The sequence below is a fragment of the Scyliorhinus torazame genome, chromosome 15 (genome assembly GCF_047496885.1).
Source record: "Scyliorhinus torazame isolate Kashiwa2021f chromosome 15, sScyTor2.1, whole genome shotgun sequence".
Classification (NCBI taxonomy): domain Eukaryota; kingdom Metazoa; phylum Chordata; class Chondrichthyes; order Carcharhiniformes; family Scyliorhinidae; genus Scyliorhinus; species Scyliorhinus torazame.
Window position 1 is genome coordinate 207,408,658 of NC_092721.1, and position 17,028 is coordinate 207,425,685.

Here is a 17,028-nt window from a genome sequence, read left to right on the forward strand (position 1 = left end):
CCCTGTAAATTCTATGATAATCTATGAAGGGGACAGGCTGTTTGGGGAGGGGATTTCAAGGAGCACTTCCCCATACAGAGCGGAGTGCAAATCTGCAATTCTTTCCTCCAAAACAGCTTTGCTCGCTGGGGCCAATTGGAGCTTAGAAGACTGAGAATAATAGATTTTTGTCGAATAAAGATGCCAAAGAGAAAGTTTGTGCTTAAGATTCAGGTCGGCCTTGATCTAATTGAATGGAACAAGCCCGAGGGGCTGAGCGCTCTCCTCCTCTTTCTATTCTATGGAATCAGCCTGATGATGGTGAATTTGCTCAGAGTCAGGGTGAACAGTCCTCGTATTGGGCATTGGCAGCCCGGACTGCCCAGGGGGTGGGCAGGGGGTGGGCAGGGGGTGGGCAGGGGGTGGGCAGGGGGTGGGCAGGGCGATGCCCACATCTCGTAAATTCATTTTTTAGAAATGACTCACCGGTAGAGGGAACAGTTCACCCAAAGAAATCAGAACTTTGGGAAAATCTCCATTTCAAACAAGATGTTGAGTTGAATGGACCATGTCGGATTTTGATCTTGTTATTATTATTATTAACTCTTCTGCTGAAACTTTGTTATTACCTATAAATGTGTGTGTTCCTGTCCCCACCCCCACACACCATAATAATAATCTTTAAAACAATCTTTATTGTCACAAGTAGGCTTACATTAACACTGCAATGAAGTTACTGTGAAAATCCCCTAGTCGCCACATTCCGCCGCCTGTTCGGGTACACCGAGGGAGAATTCAGAATGTCCAATTCACCTAACAGCACGTCTTTCGGGACTTGTGGGAGGAAACCGGAGCACCCGGAGGAAACCCACGCAGACACGGGGAGAGCGTGCAGACTCCGCACAGACAGTGACCCAAGCCGGGAATCGAACCTGGGACCCTGGAGCTGTGAAGCAACTGTGCTACCCACTGTGCTACCGTGCTTGTCATATGACCCAAGCCAGGAATCGAACCTGGGACCCTGGCGCTGTGAAGCAACAGTGCTATTCAGACACTGACCTTGTTGACAGGACTTTTGGTGGCTTCAATAATAACCATGCAATAGTCTCTCTGGGTGATGGAGGAGGAAAAATCAGTTTTTGCTTCCCATGGCTATCCAATAACCCAGTTGGAAACCCAGCTGACAATCTCTCCCTCAATGCCAGCAAAACTAAGGAGCTGGTCATTGGCTTCAGGAAGCAAAGTACTGTACACACCCCTGTCAGCATCAACGGGGCCGAGGTGGAGATGGTTAGCAGTTTCAAATTCCTAGGGGTGCACATCTCCAAAAATCTCTCCTGGTCCACCCACGTTGACGCTACCACCAAGAAAGCACAACAGCGCCTATACTTCCTCAGGAAACTAAGGAAATTCGGCATGTCCACATTAACCCTTACCAACTTTTACAGATGCACCATAGAAAGCATCCTATCGGTCTGCATCTCAGCCTGGTATGGCAACTGCTCGGCCCAGGACCGCAAGAAACTTCAGAGAGTCGTGAACACCGCCCAGTCCATCACACGAATCTGCCTCCCATCCATTGACTCCATCTACACCTCCCGCTGCCTGGGGAAAGCGGGCAGCATAATCAAAGATCCCTCCCACCCGGCTTACTCACTCTTCCAACTTCTTCCATCGGGCAGGAGATACAGAAGTCTGAGAACACGCACGAACAGACTCAAATACAGCTTCTTCCCCACTGTCACCAGACTCCTAAATGACCCTCTTATGGACTGACCTCATTAACACTACACCCTGTATGCTTCACCCAATGCCGGTGTTTATGTCGTTACATTGTGTACCTTGTGTTGTCCTATTATGTATTTTCTTTTATTTCCATGTACTTAATGATCTGTTGAGCTGCTCGCAGAAAAATACTTTTCACTGTACCTCGGTACACGTGACAATAAACAATCCAATCCAAAGTACAAGGATACACAGAAATAGTTTGAAACGGTGGTGTAACTGGGTCTGCACTCAACAAGCCAAGTTCTGCAGTGACCAATGGTCAGATTGGTGACATGCAATCACCATGGCTCCCAGACCATCCCAGCCGTCACCATGATTTCCTGGACCATCGTATCAATCACCGACTTGCAGGAACTGTGGCTGTGTGGGCAACTGCAATTGGCAGTGGGGAGTTGGAGCTCCCCTTCAGCCAGTGCTGAAGGCCATAATTACCAGTGTGTCGATCCCCAGGGTGAAGAGCATCAGGAAAAACAGGATCGACCAGAAAAACGAACCAGGCAGCAGGGCAAGGGCTTCTGGGTAAGCAACAAACGCCAACCCGGGACCTACAGTGAACAAACAGTGGGTTACAGCCAGAGTACAGCACAAGGACAGCTCACTAGGCCCATTCAGCTCATTCCAATCTTTAGACTTCACAACCAGACTTCTCCCATCCCACTTGGCCATGCTATCGGGATATCCAGCCAGAGACAGGAGCTGAGTGATGCTGGTCACACTCTGTCTCGTCACCTCAAGGACACAGTTCAAATCCAGAAAGAGATCGCAGGAGAGGGTGTAGATCGAAGAATGTAAGAACTTGAGAAATACGAGCAGGAATGGGTCATTTGCCCCATCGATCCTGCCACGCTTTTCAAAAGACTAACCCTCCACCACACCTCCACATTCCTGCTCTATCCGGAATCCCTTAATTCTACTCAAATCCAAACAAAATCAATTGATCTAAGTGTTGAACAGACTCAGTGACTGAGGGAGTGTTTGATGGGGACAGTGTAGAGGGAGCTTTACTCTGTATCTAACCCCGTGCTGCACCTGTCCTGGGAGTGTTTGATGGGGACAGTGTAGAGGGAGCTTTACTCTTTATCTAACCCCGTGCTGTACCTGTCCTGGGAGTGTTTGCTGGGGACAGTGTAGAGGGAGCTTTACTCTGTATCTAACCCAGTGCTGTACCTGTCCTGGGAGTGTTTGATGGGGACAGTGTAGAGGGAGCTTTACTCTGTATCTAATCCCGTGCTGTACCTGTCCTGGGAGTGTTTGATGGGGATAGTGTAGAGGGATCTTTACTCTGTATCTAACCCTGTGCTGTACCTGTCCTGGGAGTGTTCGATGGGGACAGTGTAGAGGGAGCTTCACTCTGTATCTAACCCAGTGCTGTACCTGTCCTGGGAGTGTTTGATGGGGACAGTGTAGAGGGAGCTTTACTCTGTATCTAATCCCGTGCTGTACCTGTCCTGGGAGTGTTTGCTGGGGACAGTGTAGAGGGAGCTTTACTCTGTATCTAACCACGTGCTGTACCTGTCCTGGGAGTGTTTGCTGGGGACAGTGTAGAGGGAGCTTTACTCTGTATCTAACCCCGTGCTGTACCTGTCCTGGGAATGTTTGATGGGGACAGTGTAGAGGGAGCTTTACTCTGTATCTAACCACGTGCTGTACCTGTCCTGGGAGTGTTTGCTGGGGACAGTGTAGAGGGAGCTTTACTCTGTATCTAACCCCGTGCTGTACCTGTCCTGGGAATGTTTGATGGGGACAGTGTAGAGGGAGCTTTACTCTGTATCTAACCCCGTGCTGTACCTGTCCTGGGAGTGTTCGATGGGGACAGTGTAGAGGGAGCTTCACTCTGTATCTAACCCAGTGCTGTACCTGTCCTGTGAGTGTTTGATGGGGACAGTGTAGAGGGAGCTTTACTCTGTATCTAACCCCGTGCTGTACCTGTCCTGGGAGTGTTTGATGTGGACAGTGTAGAGGGAGCTTTACTCTTTATCTAACCCCGTGCTGTACCTGTCCTGGGAGTGTTTGCTGGGGACAGTGTAGAGGGAGCTTTACTCTGTATCTAACCCCGTGCTGTACCTGTCCTGGGAGTGTTTGCTGGGGACAGTGTAGAGGGAGCTTTACTCTGTATCTAACCCCGTGCTGTACCTGTCCTGGGAGTGTTTGATGGGGACACTGTAGAGGGAGCTTTACTCTGTATCTAACCCCGTGCTGTACCTGTCCAGGGAGTGTTTGGTGGGGACAGTGTAGAGGGAGCATTACTCTGTATCTAACCCCGTGCTGTACCTGTCCTGGGAGTGTTTGATGGGTTAGTGTAGAGGGAGCTTTACTCTGTATCTAACCCCGTGCTGTACCTGTCCTGGGAGTGTTTGATGGGGACACTGTAGAGGGAGCTTTACTCTGTATCTAACCCCGTGCTGTACCTGTCCAGGGAGTGTTTGGTGGGGACAGTGTAGAGGGAGCATTACTCTGTATCTAACCCCGTGCTGTACCTGTCCTGGGAGTGTTTGATGGGGATAGTGTAGAGGGAGCTTTACTCTGTATCTAACCCCGTGCTGTACCTGTCCTGGGAGTGTTTGATGGGGACAGTGTAGAGGGAGCTTTACTCTGTATCTAACCCCGTGCTGTACCTGTCCTGGGAGTGTTTGATGGGGACAGTGTAGAGGGAGCTTTACTCTGTGTCTAACCCCGTGCTGTACCTGTCCTGGGAGTGTTTGATGGGGACACTGTAGAGGGAGCTTTACTCTGTATCTAACCCCGTGCTGTACCTGTCCTGGGATTGTTTGATGGGGACAGTGTAGAGGGAGCTTTACTCTGTGTCTAACCCCGTGCTGTACCTGTCCTGGGAGTGTTTGAGGGGACAGCTTAGAGGGAGCTTTACTCTGTATCTAACCCCGTGCTGTACCTGTCCTGGGATTGTTTGATGGGGACAGTGTAGAGGGAGTTTTACTCTGTATCTAACCCCGCGATGGAGTGTTGAAACGAAAAGCCCCTGAGAGGAATGCCCTGAGTGCTGAGCTGAGTGACTACCCGGATGATTTCAGATAACCGTAGTGCAGTAGCCTCACCAGAATCGGCGACGTCCTCCACCGCGACACCCTTCTTCCAGGCCATGTGACCCAGGATTGAAAATATGGCGAATCCAGCGAAGAAGCTGGTAATGCAGTTGCCTGTCACTATGATCAGCGTATCTCTAGGAGAGAAAACCTCGGTTACTGACGGAGAAATCTCCCGCACTGCGCAGGAAACGTCTTTGCCCCCAATTTGTCACATGGGCAGATTTACAAAGCAGTGTGAGTCAGAGAACAGGAACTTCGTCCCAGAGTGTGTCCGGCCAGCGTAGTCTCTGTTTGGCAGCTGCCAATGTGTGCACAGCAAGATGCAACAATCAGCAATATGATAACGGCCGCAGACATGGTTTCCATAATATCTGGAAATGCAAGCACCAGGACACTACCCTACTCTTCGAACAGTGGTCCGCGAATATTAAACGTCCAGCAGTCAGAGTTGCAGGATCTCAGTGTAACGTATCATCTGAAAGTTTGTATATACCAGCCGCACTGTCAGAGGGTCAGTACTGAGGGAGTGCTGCACTGTCAGTGGGTCAGTACTGAGGGAGTGCTGCACTGTCAGGGGGTCAGTACTGAGGGAGTGCCGCACTGTCAGGGGGTCAGTACTGAGGGAGTGCCGCACTGACAGGGGGTCAGTACTGAGGGAGTGCCGCACAGTCAGAGGGTCAGTACTGAGGGAGTGCTGCACTGTCAGAGGGTCAGTACTGAGGGAGTGCCGCACAGTCAGAGGGTCAGTACTGAGGGAGTGCTGCACTGTCAGAGGGTCAGTACTGAGGGAGTGCTGCACTGTCAGAGGGTCAGTACTGAGGGAGTGCTGCACTGTCAGAGGGTCAGTACTGAGGGAGTGCTACACTGTCAGAGGGTCAGTACTGAGGGAGTGCTGCGCTGTCAGTGGGTCAGTACTGAGGGAGTGCTGCACTGTCAGAGGGTCAGTAATGAGGAAGTGCTGCACTGTCAGAGGGTCAGTACTGAGGGAGTGCTGCACTGCCAGAGGGTCAGTACTGAGGGACTGCTGCACTGTCAGAGGGTCAGTACTGAGGGAGTGCCGCACTGTCAGAGGGTCAGTACTGAGGGAGCGCTGCACTGTCAGAGGGTCAGTACTGAGGGAGTGCTGCACTGTCAGAGGGTCAGTACTGAGGGAGTGCTGCACTGTCGGAGGGTCAGTACTGAGGGATTGCTGCACTGTCGGAGGGTCAGTACTGAGGGATTGCTGCACTGTCAGAGGGTCAGCACTGAGGGAGCGCTGCACTGTCAGAGGGTCAGTACTGAGGGAGTGCCGCACTGTCAGAGGGTAAGTACTGAGCCAGCGCTGCACTGTCAGAGGGTCAGTACTGAGGGAGTGCTGCACTGTCAGAGGGTCAGTACTGAGGGAGCGCTACACTGTCAGAGGGTCAGTACTGATGGAATGCTTCACTGTCAGAGGGTCAGTACTGAGAGAGTGCTGCACTGTCAGAGGGTCAGTACTGAGGGAGTGCTGCACTGTCAGAGGGTCAGTACTGAGGGAGCGCTACACTGTCAGAGGGTCAGTACTGAGAGAGTGCTGCACTGTCAGAGGGTCAGTACTGAGGGAGTGCTGCACTGTCAGAGGGTCAGTACTGAGGGAGCGCTGCACTGTCAGAGGGTCAGTACTGAGGGAGTGCTGCACTGTCAGAGGGTCAGTATTGAGGGAGTGCCGCACTGTCAGTGGGTCAGTACTGAGGGAGTGCTGCACTGTCAGAGGGTCAGTGCTGAGGGAGCGCTGCACTGTCAGAGGGTCAGTACTGAGGGAGTGCCGCTCTGTCAGAGGGTCAGTACTGAGGGAGTGCTGCACTGTCAGAGGGTCAGTACTGAGGGAGCGCTGCACTGTGAGAGGGTCAGTACTGAGGGAGCGCTACACTGTCAGAGGGTCAGTACTGATGGAATGCTGCACTGTCAGAGGGTCAGTACTGAGTGAGTGCTGCACTGTCAGAGGATCAGTACTGAGGGAGTGCTGCACTGTGAGAGGGTCAGTACTGAGGGAGCGCTACACTGTCAGAGGGTCAGTACTGATGGAATGCTTCACTGTCAGAGGGTCAGTACTGAGGGAGTGCTGCACTGTGAGAGGGTCAGTACTGAGGGAGTGCTGCACTGTCAGAGGGTCAGTACTAAGGGAGTGCTGCACTGTCAGAGGGTCAGAACTGAGGGAGTGCTGTACTGTCAGAGGGTCAGTACTGAGGGAGTGCTGCACTGTCAGAGGGTCAGTACTGAGGGAGTGCCGCACTGTCAGAGGGTCAGTACTGAGGGAGTGCCGCACTGTCAGAGGGTCAGTGCTGAGGGACTGCTGCACTGTCAGAGGGTCAGTACTGAGGGAGTGCTGCACTGTCAGAGGGTCAGTACTGAGGGAGTGCTGCACTGTCAGAGGGTCAGTACTGAGGGAGTGCTGCACTGTCGGAGGGTCAGTACTGAGGGATTGCTGCACTGTCGGAGGGTCAGTACTGAGGGATTGCTGCACTGTCAGAGGGTCAGCACTGAGGGAGCGCTGCACTGTCAGAGGGTCAGTACTGAGGGAGTGCCGCACTGTCAGAGGGTAAGTACTGAGCCAGCGCTGCACTGTCAGAGGGTCAGTACTGAGGGAGTGCTGCACTGTCAGAGGGTCAGTACTGAGGGAGCGCTACACTGTCAGAGGGTCAGTACTGATGGAATGCTTCACTGTCAGAGGGTCAGTACTGAGAGAGTGCTGCACTGTCAGAGGGTCAGTACTGAGGGAGTGCTGCACTGTCAGAGGGTCAGTACTGAGGGAGCGCTACACTGTCAGAGGGTCAGTACTGAGAGAGTGCTGCACTGTCAGAGGGTCAGTACTGAGGGAGTGCTGCACTGTCAGAGGGTCAGTACTGAGGGAGCGCTGCACTGTCAGAGGGTCAGTACTGAGGGAGTGCTGCACTGTCAGAGGGTCAGTATTGAGGGAGTGCCGCACTGTCAGTGGGTCAGTACTGAGGGAGTGCTGCACTGTCAGAGGGTCAGTGCTGAGGGAGCGCTGCACTGTCAGAGGGTCAGTACTGAGGGAGTGCCGCTCTGTCAGAGGGTCAGTACTGAGGGAGTGCTGCACTGTCAGAGGGTCAGTACTGAGGGAGCGCTGCACTGTGAGAGGGTCAGTACTGAGGGAGCGCTACACTGTCAGAGGGTCAGTACTGATGGAATGCTGCACTGTCAGAGGGTCAGTACTGAGTGAGTGCTGCACTGTCAGAGGATCAGTACTGAGGGAGTGCTGCACTGTCAGAGGATCAGTACTGAGGGAGTGCTGCACTGTGAGAGGGTCAGAACTGAGGGAGCGCTACACTGTCAGAGGGTCAGTACTGATGGAATGCTTCACTGTCAGAGGGTCAGTACTGAGGGAGTGCTGCACTGTGAGAGGGTCAGTACTGAGGGAGCGCTGCACTGTCAGAGGGTCAGTACTAAGGGAGTGCTGCACTGTCAGAGGGTCAGAACTGAGGGAGTGCTGTACTGTCAGAGGGTCAGTACTGAGGGAGTGCTGCACTGTCAGAGGGTCAGTACTGAGGGAGTGCCGCACTGTCAGAGGGTCAGTACTGAGGGAGTGCCGCACTGTCAGAGGGTCAGTGCTGAGGGACTGCTGCACTGTCAGAGGGTCAGTACTGAGGGAGTGCTGCACTGTCAGAGGGTCAGTACTGAGGGAGTGCTGCACTGTCAGAGGGTCAGTACTGAGGGAGTGCTGCACTGTCGGAGGGTCAGTACTGAGGGATTGCTGCACTGTCGGAGGGTCAGTACTGAGGGATTGCTGCACTGTCAGAGGGTCAGCACTGAGGGAGCGCTGCACTGTCAGAGGGTCAGTACTGAGGGAGTGCCGCACTGTCAGAGGGTAAGTACTGAGCCAGCGCTGCACTGTCAGAGGGTCAGTACTGAGGGAGTGCTGCACTGTCAGAGGGTCAGTACTGAGGGAGCGCTACACTGTCAGAGGGTCAGTACTGATGGAATGCTTCACTGTCAGAGGGTCAGTACTGAGAGAGTGCTGCACTGTCAGAGGGTCAGTACTGAGGGAGTGCTGCACTGTCAGAGGGTCAGTACTGAGGGAGCGCTACACTGTCAGAGGGTCAGTACTGAGAGAGTGCTGCACTGTCAGAGGGTCAGTACTGAGGGAGTGCTGCACTGTCAGAGGGTCAGTACTGAGGGAGCGCTGCACTGTCAGAGGGTCAGTACTGAGGGAGTGCTGCACTGTCAGAGGGTCAGTATTGAGGGAGTGCCGCACTGTCAGTGGGTCAGTACTGAGGGAGTGCTGCACTGTCAGAGGGTCAGTGCTGAGGGAGCGCTGCACTGTCAGAGGGTCAGTACTGAGGGAGTGCCGCTCTGTCAGAGGGTCAGTACTGAGGGAGTGCTGCACTGTCAGAGGGTCAGTACTGAGGGAGCGCTGCACTGTGAGAGGGTCAGTACTGAGGGAGCGCTACACTGTCAGAGGGTCAGTACTGATGGAATGCTGCACTGTCAGAGGGTCAGTACTGAGTGAGTGCTGCACTGTCAGAGGATCAGTACTGAGGGAGTGCTGCACTGTGAGAGGGTCAGTACTGAGGGAGCGCTACACTGTCAGAGGGTCAGTACTGATGGAATGCTTCACTGTCAGAGGGTCAGTACTGAGGGAGTGCTGCACTGTGAGAGGGTCAGTACTGAGGGAGTGCTGCACTGTCAGAGGGTCAGTACTAAGGGAGTGCTGCACTGTCAGAGGGTCAGAACTGAGGGAGTGCTGTACTGTCAGAGGGTCAGTACTGAGGGAGTGCTGCACTGTCAGAGGGTCAGTGCTGAGGGACTGCTGCACTGTCAGAGGGTCAGTACTGAGGGAGTGCTGCATTGTCAGAGGGTCAGTGCTGAGAGAGTGCTGCACTGTCGGAGGGTCACTACTGAGGGAGAGCTGCACTGTCAAAGGGTAAGTACTGAGGGAGTGCTGCACTGTCAGAGGGTCAGTACTGAGGGAGTGCTGCACTGTCAGAGGGACAGTACTGAGGGAGTGCTGCACTGTCAGAGGGTCAGTACTGAGGGAGCGCTGCACTGTCAGAGGGTCAGTACTGAGAGAGTGCTACTCTGTCAGAGGGTCAGTACTGAGGGAGTGCCGCACTGTCAGAGGGTCAGTACTGAGGGAGCGCTGCACTGTCAGAGGGTCAGTACTGAGAGAGTGCCGCACTGTCAGAGGGTCAGTACTGAGGGAGTGCTGCACTGTCAGAGGGTCAGTGCTGAGGGAGCGCTGCACTGTCAGAGAGTCAGTACTGAGGGAGTGCTGCACTGTCAGAGGGTCAGTACTGAGGGAGTGCCGCACTGTCAGAGTGTCAGTACTGAGAGAGTGCTGCACTGTCAGAGGGTCAGTACTGAGGGAGCGCTGCACTGTCAGAGAGTCAGTACTGAGGGAGTGCTGCACTGTCAGAGGGTCAGTACTGAGGGAGTGCTGCCTTGTCAGAGGGTCAGTACTGAGGGAGTGCTGCCCTGTCAGAGGGTCAGTGCTGAGGGAGCGCTGCACTGTCAGAGGGTCAGTACTGAGAGAGTGCTGCCCTGTCAGAGGGTCAGTACTGAGGGAGTGCTGCACTGTGAGAGGGTCAGTACTGAGGGAGCGCTACACTGTCAGAGGGTCAGTACTGATGGAATGCTTCACTGTCAGAGGGTCAGTACTGAGGGAGTGCTGCACTGTGAGAGGGTCAGTACTGAGGGAGTGCTGCACTGTCAGAGGGTCAGTACTAAGGGAGTGCTGCACTGTCAGAGGGTCAGAACTGAGGGAGTGCTGTACTGTCAGAGGGTCAGTACTGAGGGAGTGCTGCACTGTCAGAGGGTCAGTACTGAGGGAGTGCCGCACTGTCAGAGGGTCAGTACTGAGGGAGTGCCGCACTGTCAGAGGGTCAGTGCTGAGGGACTGCTGCACTGTCAGAGGGTCAGTACTGAGGGAGTGCTGCACTGTCAGAGGGTCAGTACTGAGGGAGTGCTGCACTGTCAGAGGGTCAGTACTGAGGGAGTGCTGCACTGTCGGAGGGTCAGTACTGAGGGATTGCTGCACTGTCGGAGGGTCAGTACTGAGGGATTGCTGCACTGTCAGAGGGTCAGCACTGAGGGAGCGCTGCACTGTCAGAGGGTCAGTACTGAGGGAGTGCCGCACTGTCAGAGGGTAAGTACTGAGCCAGCGCTGCACTGTCAGAGGGTCAGTACTGAGGGAGTGCTGCACTGTCAGAGGGTCAGTACTGAGGGAGCGCGACACTGTCAGAGGGTCAGTACTGATGGAATGCTTCACTGTCAGAGGGTCAGTACTGAGAGAGTGCTGCACTGTCAGAGGGTCAGTACTGAGGGAGTGCTGCACTGTCAGAGGGTCAGTACTGAGGGAGCGCTACACTGTCAGAGGGTCAGTACTGAGAGAGTGCTGCACTGTCAGAGGGTCAGTACTGAGGGAGTGCTGCACTGTCAGAGGGTCAGTACTGAGGGAGCGCTGCACTGTCAGAGGGTCAGTACTGAGGGAGTGCTGCACTGTCAGAGGGTCAGTATTGAGGGAGTGCCGCACTGTCAGTGGGTCAGTACTGAGGGAGTGCTGCACTGTCAGAGGGTCAGTGCTGAGGGAGCGCTGCACTGTCAGAGGGTCAGTACTGAGGGAGTGCCGCTCTGTCAGAGGGTCAGTACTGAGGGAGTGCTGCACTGTCAGAGGGTCAGTACTGAGGGAGCGCTGCACTGTGAGAGGGTCAGTACTGAGGGAGCGCTACACTGTCAGAGGGTCAGTACTGATGGAATGCTGCACTGTCAGAGGGTCAGTACTGAGTGAGTGCTGCACTGTCAGAGGATCAGTACTGAGGGAGTGCTGCACTGTGAGAGGGTCAGTACTGAGGGAGCGCTACACTGTCAGAGGGTCAGTACTGATGGAATGCTTCACTGTCAGAGGGTCAGTACTGAGGGAGTGCTGCACTGTGAGAGGGTCAGTACTGAGGGAGTGCTGCACTGTCAGAGGGTCAGTACTAAGGGAGTGCTGCACTGTCAGAGGGTCAGAACTGAGGGAGTGCTGTACTGTCAGAGGGTCAGTACTGAGGGAGTGCTGCACTGTCAGAGGGTCAGTGCTGAGGGACTGCTGCACTGTCAGAGGGTCAGTACTGAGGGAGTGCTGCATTGTCAGAGGGTCAGTGCTGAGAGAGTGCTGCACTGTCGGAGGGTCACTACTGAGGGAGAGCTGCACTGTCAAAGGGTAAGTACTGAGGGAGTGCTGCACTGTCAGAGGGTCAGTACTGAGGGAGTGCTGCACTGTCAGAGGGACAGTACTGAGGGAGTGCTGCACTGTCAGAGGGTCAGTACTGAGGGAGCGCTGCACTGTCAGAGGGTCAGTACTGAGAGAGTGCTACTCTGTCAGAGGGTCAGTACTGAGGGAGTGCCGCACTGTCAGAGGGTCAGTACTGAGGGAGCGCTGCACTGTCAGAGGGTCAGTACTGAGAGAGTGCCGCACTGTCAGAGGGTCAGTACTGAGGGAGTGCTGCACTGTCAGAGGGTCAGTGCTGAGGGAGCGCTGCACTGTCAGAGAGTCAGTACTGAGGGAGTGCTGCACTGTCAGAGGGTCAGTACTGAGGGAGTGCCGCACTGTCAGAGTGTCAGTACTGAGAGAGTGCTGCACTGTCAGAGGGTCAGTACTGAGGGAGCGCTGCACTGTCAGAGAGTCAGTACTGAGGGAGTGCTGCACTGTCAGAGGGTCAGTACTGAGGGAGTGCTGCCTTGTCAGAGGGTCAGTACTGAGGGAGTGCTGCCCTGTCAGAGGGTCAGTGCTGAGGGAGCGCTGCACTGTCAGAGGGTCAGTACTGAGAGAGTGCTGCCCTGTCAGAGGGTCAGTACTGAGGGAGTGCTGCCCTGTCAGAGGGTCAGTACTGAGGGAGTGCTGCCCTGTCAGAGGGTCAGTACTGAGGGAGTGCTGCCCTGTCAGAGGGTCAGTACTGAGGAAGTGCCGCTCTGTCAGAGGGTCAGTACTGAGGGAGTGCCGCTCTGTCAGAGGGTCAGTGCTGAGACAGTGTATAGGGAGCTTTACTCTGCATCAAATCCCGTATCTTTAAGTAACTGTGTTGTGCGAGGCTGTGCCTTCCTCAGCCTGTGCCTGTATTACCTGACAACGTTGTTGTCGAATTTGTTGTAAGATGCCATTGACAGCAAACCTCCAAACCCGATCCCCAGGGAGTAGAATATCTGGGAGGCTGCATCATTCCACACCTAGGGCAAAGTGAGAAAATTAGCATAGATTCAATTCTCGGATTGAACATCAGGGGCTGGGCACCAGCAGCAGGTTGGCAGCAATGGCAATATCCAGGTGCCATTCTCACACCTAGCGAGTGCACTCACTGGTGGGTCCACGTCACAGAATCGGGGCCACAGTGTATGAGCGTTCATCCTGACCTGTGTCATTTTCATAGAATTATCATAGAATTTACAGTGCAGAAGGAGGCCATTCGGCCCATCGAGTCTGCACCGGCTCTTGGAAAGAGCACCCTACCCAAGGTCAACACCTCCATCCAATCCCCATAACCCAGTAACCCCACCCAACACTAAGGGCAATTTTGGACACTAAGGGGAATTTATCATGGCCAATCTACCTAACCTGCACATCTTTGGACTGTGGGAGGAAACCGGAGCACCCGGAGGAAACCCACGCAGACACGGGGAGAACGTGCAGACTCCGCACAGACAGTGTCCCAAGCCGGGAATCGAACCTGGGACCCTGGAGCTGTGAAGCAATTGTGCTATCCACAATGCTACCGTGATGTCCCATCTGCCTTTCACCCAGCATTCCCATTGCAAAGTAAAAATATATCAAATTAAAACAGCAATTACGAAGGTAAAACTAGAGGGAAGACAGACAGGCAGATGAAGAATGAAGCAAAAAAGGATCGTGTGCAGAAGGAATGAAGGGAAAACATCAAACTGATAACTTAGACATTGGGAGAGAGCAAGATAACGGAATGAGGAATAAGTTAGACAGGACAACAAACAAAGCAACAAGAGCGGTTGTAAATCTGACCAAAGAAAAGTTTGATCGAGTGTTGCTTCACTTGTTTTACAGAAAGACCCAATTGGTTCTGATGATGGTGATCCTAGAACAAGGGGAGGCTGATGCAAGATTATTGTCCACAGAGCAGGAGGACTCTCTTTATAGAGGGCTTCCATCTTCTTCGTCCTCGAAGCAGAGCCGATGTCAATTCTAGGATGGTTACAGCACAGAAAGAGTCCATTCTGGCTGTCTGTAAGAGCACCTCAACATGCCCATGTACATTCAGATAGGAGCTTGAAGGAATGATGAATAAAGGGGATATGGGACCATGGATTGAGGTGCTGCTTATGTGGAGGAGAACGGGGTTGTCTGAATGGCCTGTTTTGATGTTGTAATATCTCTGTCTTTCTATGCATAATAATCTTTATTATTGTCAGAAGTAGGCTGACATTAACACTGCCATGAGGTTACTGTGAAAAGCCCCTAGTCGCCACACTCCGGCGCCTGTTCGGGTAGACAGAGGGAGAATTCAGAATGTCCAATTCACCTGACAGCACGTCTTTCGGGACTTGTGGGGGGAAACCGGAGCACCCGGAGGAAACCCACGCAGACACGAGGAGAACGTGCAGACTCCGCACAGACAGTGACCCAAGCCGGGAATCGAACCCGGGACCCTGGCGCTGTGAAGGAGCAGTGCTAACCACTGTGCTACCGTGTCGCTGTCGAGCTGTAGAGCAGGCTCCAGCACACATTCTAATCGCATCATTACCTGTGGAGAAGGAAGTTTGATAATATTGAGACATTGGGGTGCATGTTATGATCTGGTCATCTGGTTTGTGTTGACAACTGAGTGAATGCACAGTCCCAGCAGAGACTGCCAACCCGACAATCTGAGGCTAACAGCATTTTGGCTTCTATTGCAGGGTGATTGGAGGACAATAAGGTTCACGAGGTTGGACCCTGGGGTGAGGGGGGGTGTCCTTTGATGAGAGGCTGAGTAAATGGGGTTTAGATTCTGTGGAGTTTAGAAGAATGATGATGATCTGAGTGGAACATTCCGGATTCTGAGGGGGTTTGACAGAGGGGGGAGGCTGAGAGATTGTTCTCGCTGGCCGGGGAATCGAAAACACGGGGTCACAGTCTCAGGATTGGGGGCCGATCATTTAGGACCGAGATGGGGAGACATTTCCTCACTCGGAGGGTTGTGAATCTTTGGAATTCCCGACCCCGGGGCGTTGTGGATCCATCGTCGAATGTATTTCAGGCTTGTCTAATATACACCAGTATATCATGGTGCAGACACACACACACACACGCTGATGGACATGCAGTGGGACCAATCAACATACACAACACCGCAGCCAATCACCAGTGAGAGCACACGCACTATAAAGGCAGGGGGCATCAGAGTTCCCGCTCATTCGAGTTGCAGCTAGCTAGGAGCACAGAGCTCACAGCCTGCAACACAGACATTCACCATGTGCTGAGTGCATCGACTGGTTAGGACAAGGCAAAGGTCTTTAGTTAAAGCTGGTATCGTATTTACCCACAGTCTGAGTATGTTTAAACAGTTAATGATTCAATAAAATAGTGTTGCACTATTTCAAGTCTTGGTGACCTGTACGTGATCCAGAACACCCAACACATCAAGGATGGGGCAGGATTCAGACATTCGCAGTCTCTCTGAGGAGCATCACTGCCTTTTCCTCACTGCCAGTCGCCATCACCTTCCTGTGTCGAATGGGCACCTCCCCGAGGTGTTAGCCCTCGCGAGACCCCTCCCCCCCGAGCGCATAGGAGGGGGTCACAGGAGGGTCACCCAAGTGTCCTCCCTAATCCTGGACCTTCTGGATCTGAGTTGCGAAGAGGGCATCTCTCGCCCTCCTGCCCTTGTACATGGGACCACTGAAGGCTCGTTCAGGTGGCACTTGGGTTTCTTGGGTGCACCTCAACACTCACGTTTGGACGGTGAGGTGGGTGTTGGGAAGATGGGTAGCGGGGGGGGGAGGTGAACCCCTTCTTTCCGAAGCACTCGGTCTGCCAGCCCTCTCGCCAAAAGCTGTGAGGAGCTGATGATGCAAAGGGTTAATTCCTGAGGGCCAATCTCTGTCACAGGCATAAATCTCAGTTTACTAACTGGGCATGGGTGGTTTCTCACTCGGTGCCAGGTTGTGCCAATAGGCACCCTGGTAACTCAAGCAGCAGCCATCAGGGAGCTCACTGCTGTCAACGCCCCATAATAAACATCACTGGATAGCAAATCCTCATCTTCAGTCGGCGATTCCCCCCTCCCCCCCTCCAAGACGGGGGTTTTGAACAAACATCATCATGTACGCTGAGTGGAAGAGACATTGAGGGCAGACAATGAGTCGGGACGCCCGTTAATGAGACGGTAATACATGCAAATCAGAGGTCAACCTGATCCCGTCATTGGAGGAGCCTGGGAGGATTGCAGACTGAAAAATCACCGTCGAGAATCACGCTTTCGGCATCACGCGAGATTTTACAGCCATCGTGGGAATTTCACCCATGGCTAAATTGTAGCCAGGAGGTTCCGATAGGAAGAGTGGGCAAGGGGGAGGATTCCTGATTCCGATAGGAAGAGCGGGCAAGGGGGAGTATTCCTGATTCCAGTGGGAAGAGCGGGCAGGGGGAGGATTCCAGTGGGAAGAGCGGGCAAGGGGGAGTATTCCTGATTCCAGTGGGAAGAGCGGGCAAGGGGGAGTATTCCTGATTCCAGTGGAAGAGCGGGCAGGGGGAGGATTCCTGATTCCAGTGGGAAGAGCGGGCAGGGGGCGGATTCCTGATTCCAGTGGGAAGAGCGGGCAGGGGGAGGATTCCTGATTCCAGTGGGAAGAGCGGACAGGGGGAGGATTCCTGATTCCAGTGGGAAGAGCGGGCAGGGGGAGGATTCCTGATTCCGATAGGAAGAGCGGGCAAGGGGGAGTATTCCTGATTCCAGTGGGAAGAGCGGGCAGGGGGAGGATTCCTGATTCCAGTGGGAAGAGCGGGCAGGGGGAGAATTCCTGATTCCAGTGGGAAGAGCGGGCAGGGGGGAGGATTCCTGATTCCAGTCGGAAGAGTGGGCAAGGGGAGGATTCCTAATTCCAGTGGGAAGAGTGGGCAGGCGGAGGATTCCTGATTCCAGTGGGAAGAGCGTGCAGGAGGGAGGATTCCTGATTCCAGTGGGAAGAGCGAGAAGCGGGAGGATTCCTGATTCCAGTGGGAAGAGTGGGCAGGGGGAGGATTCCTGATTCCAGT

The 17,028-nt window shown here is 53.8% G+C and overlaps 1 protein-coding gene across 2 annotated transcripts in view; it reads right to left on the reverse strand.

Moving 5' to 3' along the window:
* Positions 1 to 17,028, reverse strand: part of slc6a7 (solute carrier family 6 member 7) — a 138,865-nt gene that overhangs the window by 17,235 nt on the left and 104,602 nt on the right. For both annotated transcript variants that reach the window (XM_072477526.1, XM_072477527.1), the window contains 3 exons: positions 12,889 to 12,992; positions 4,821 to 4,945; positions 2,200 to 2,312 (listed from right to left, as the gene is read on the reverse strand). In XM_072477526.1, the coding sequence (XP_072333627.1) occupies positions 2,200 to 2,312; positions 4,821 to 4,945; positions 12,889 to 12,992 (342 nt within the window). The remainder of the gene's footprint in view (positions 1 to 2,199; positions 2,313 to 4,820; positions 4,946 to 12,888; positions 12,993 to 17,028) is intronic.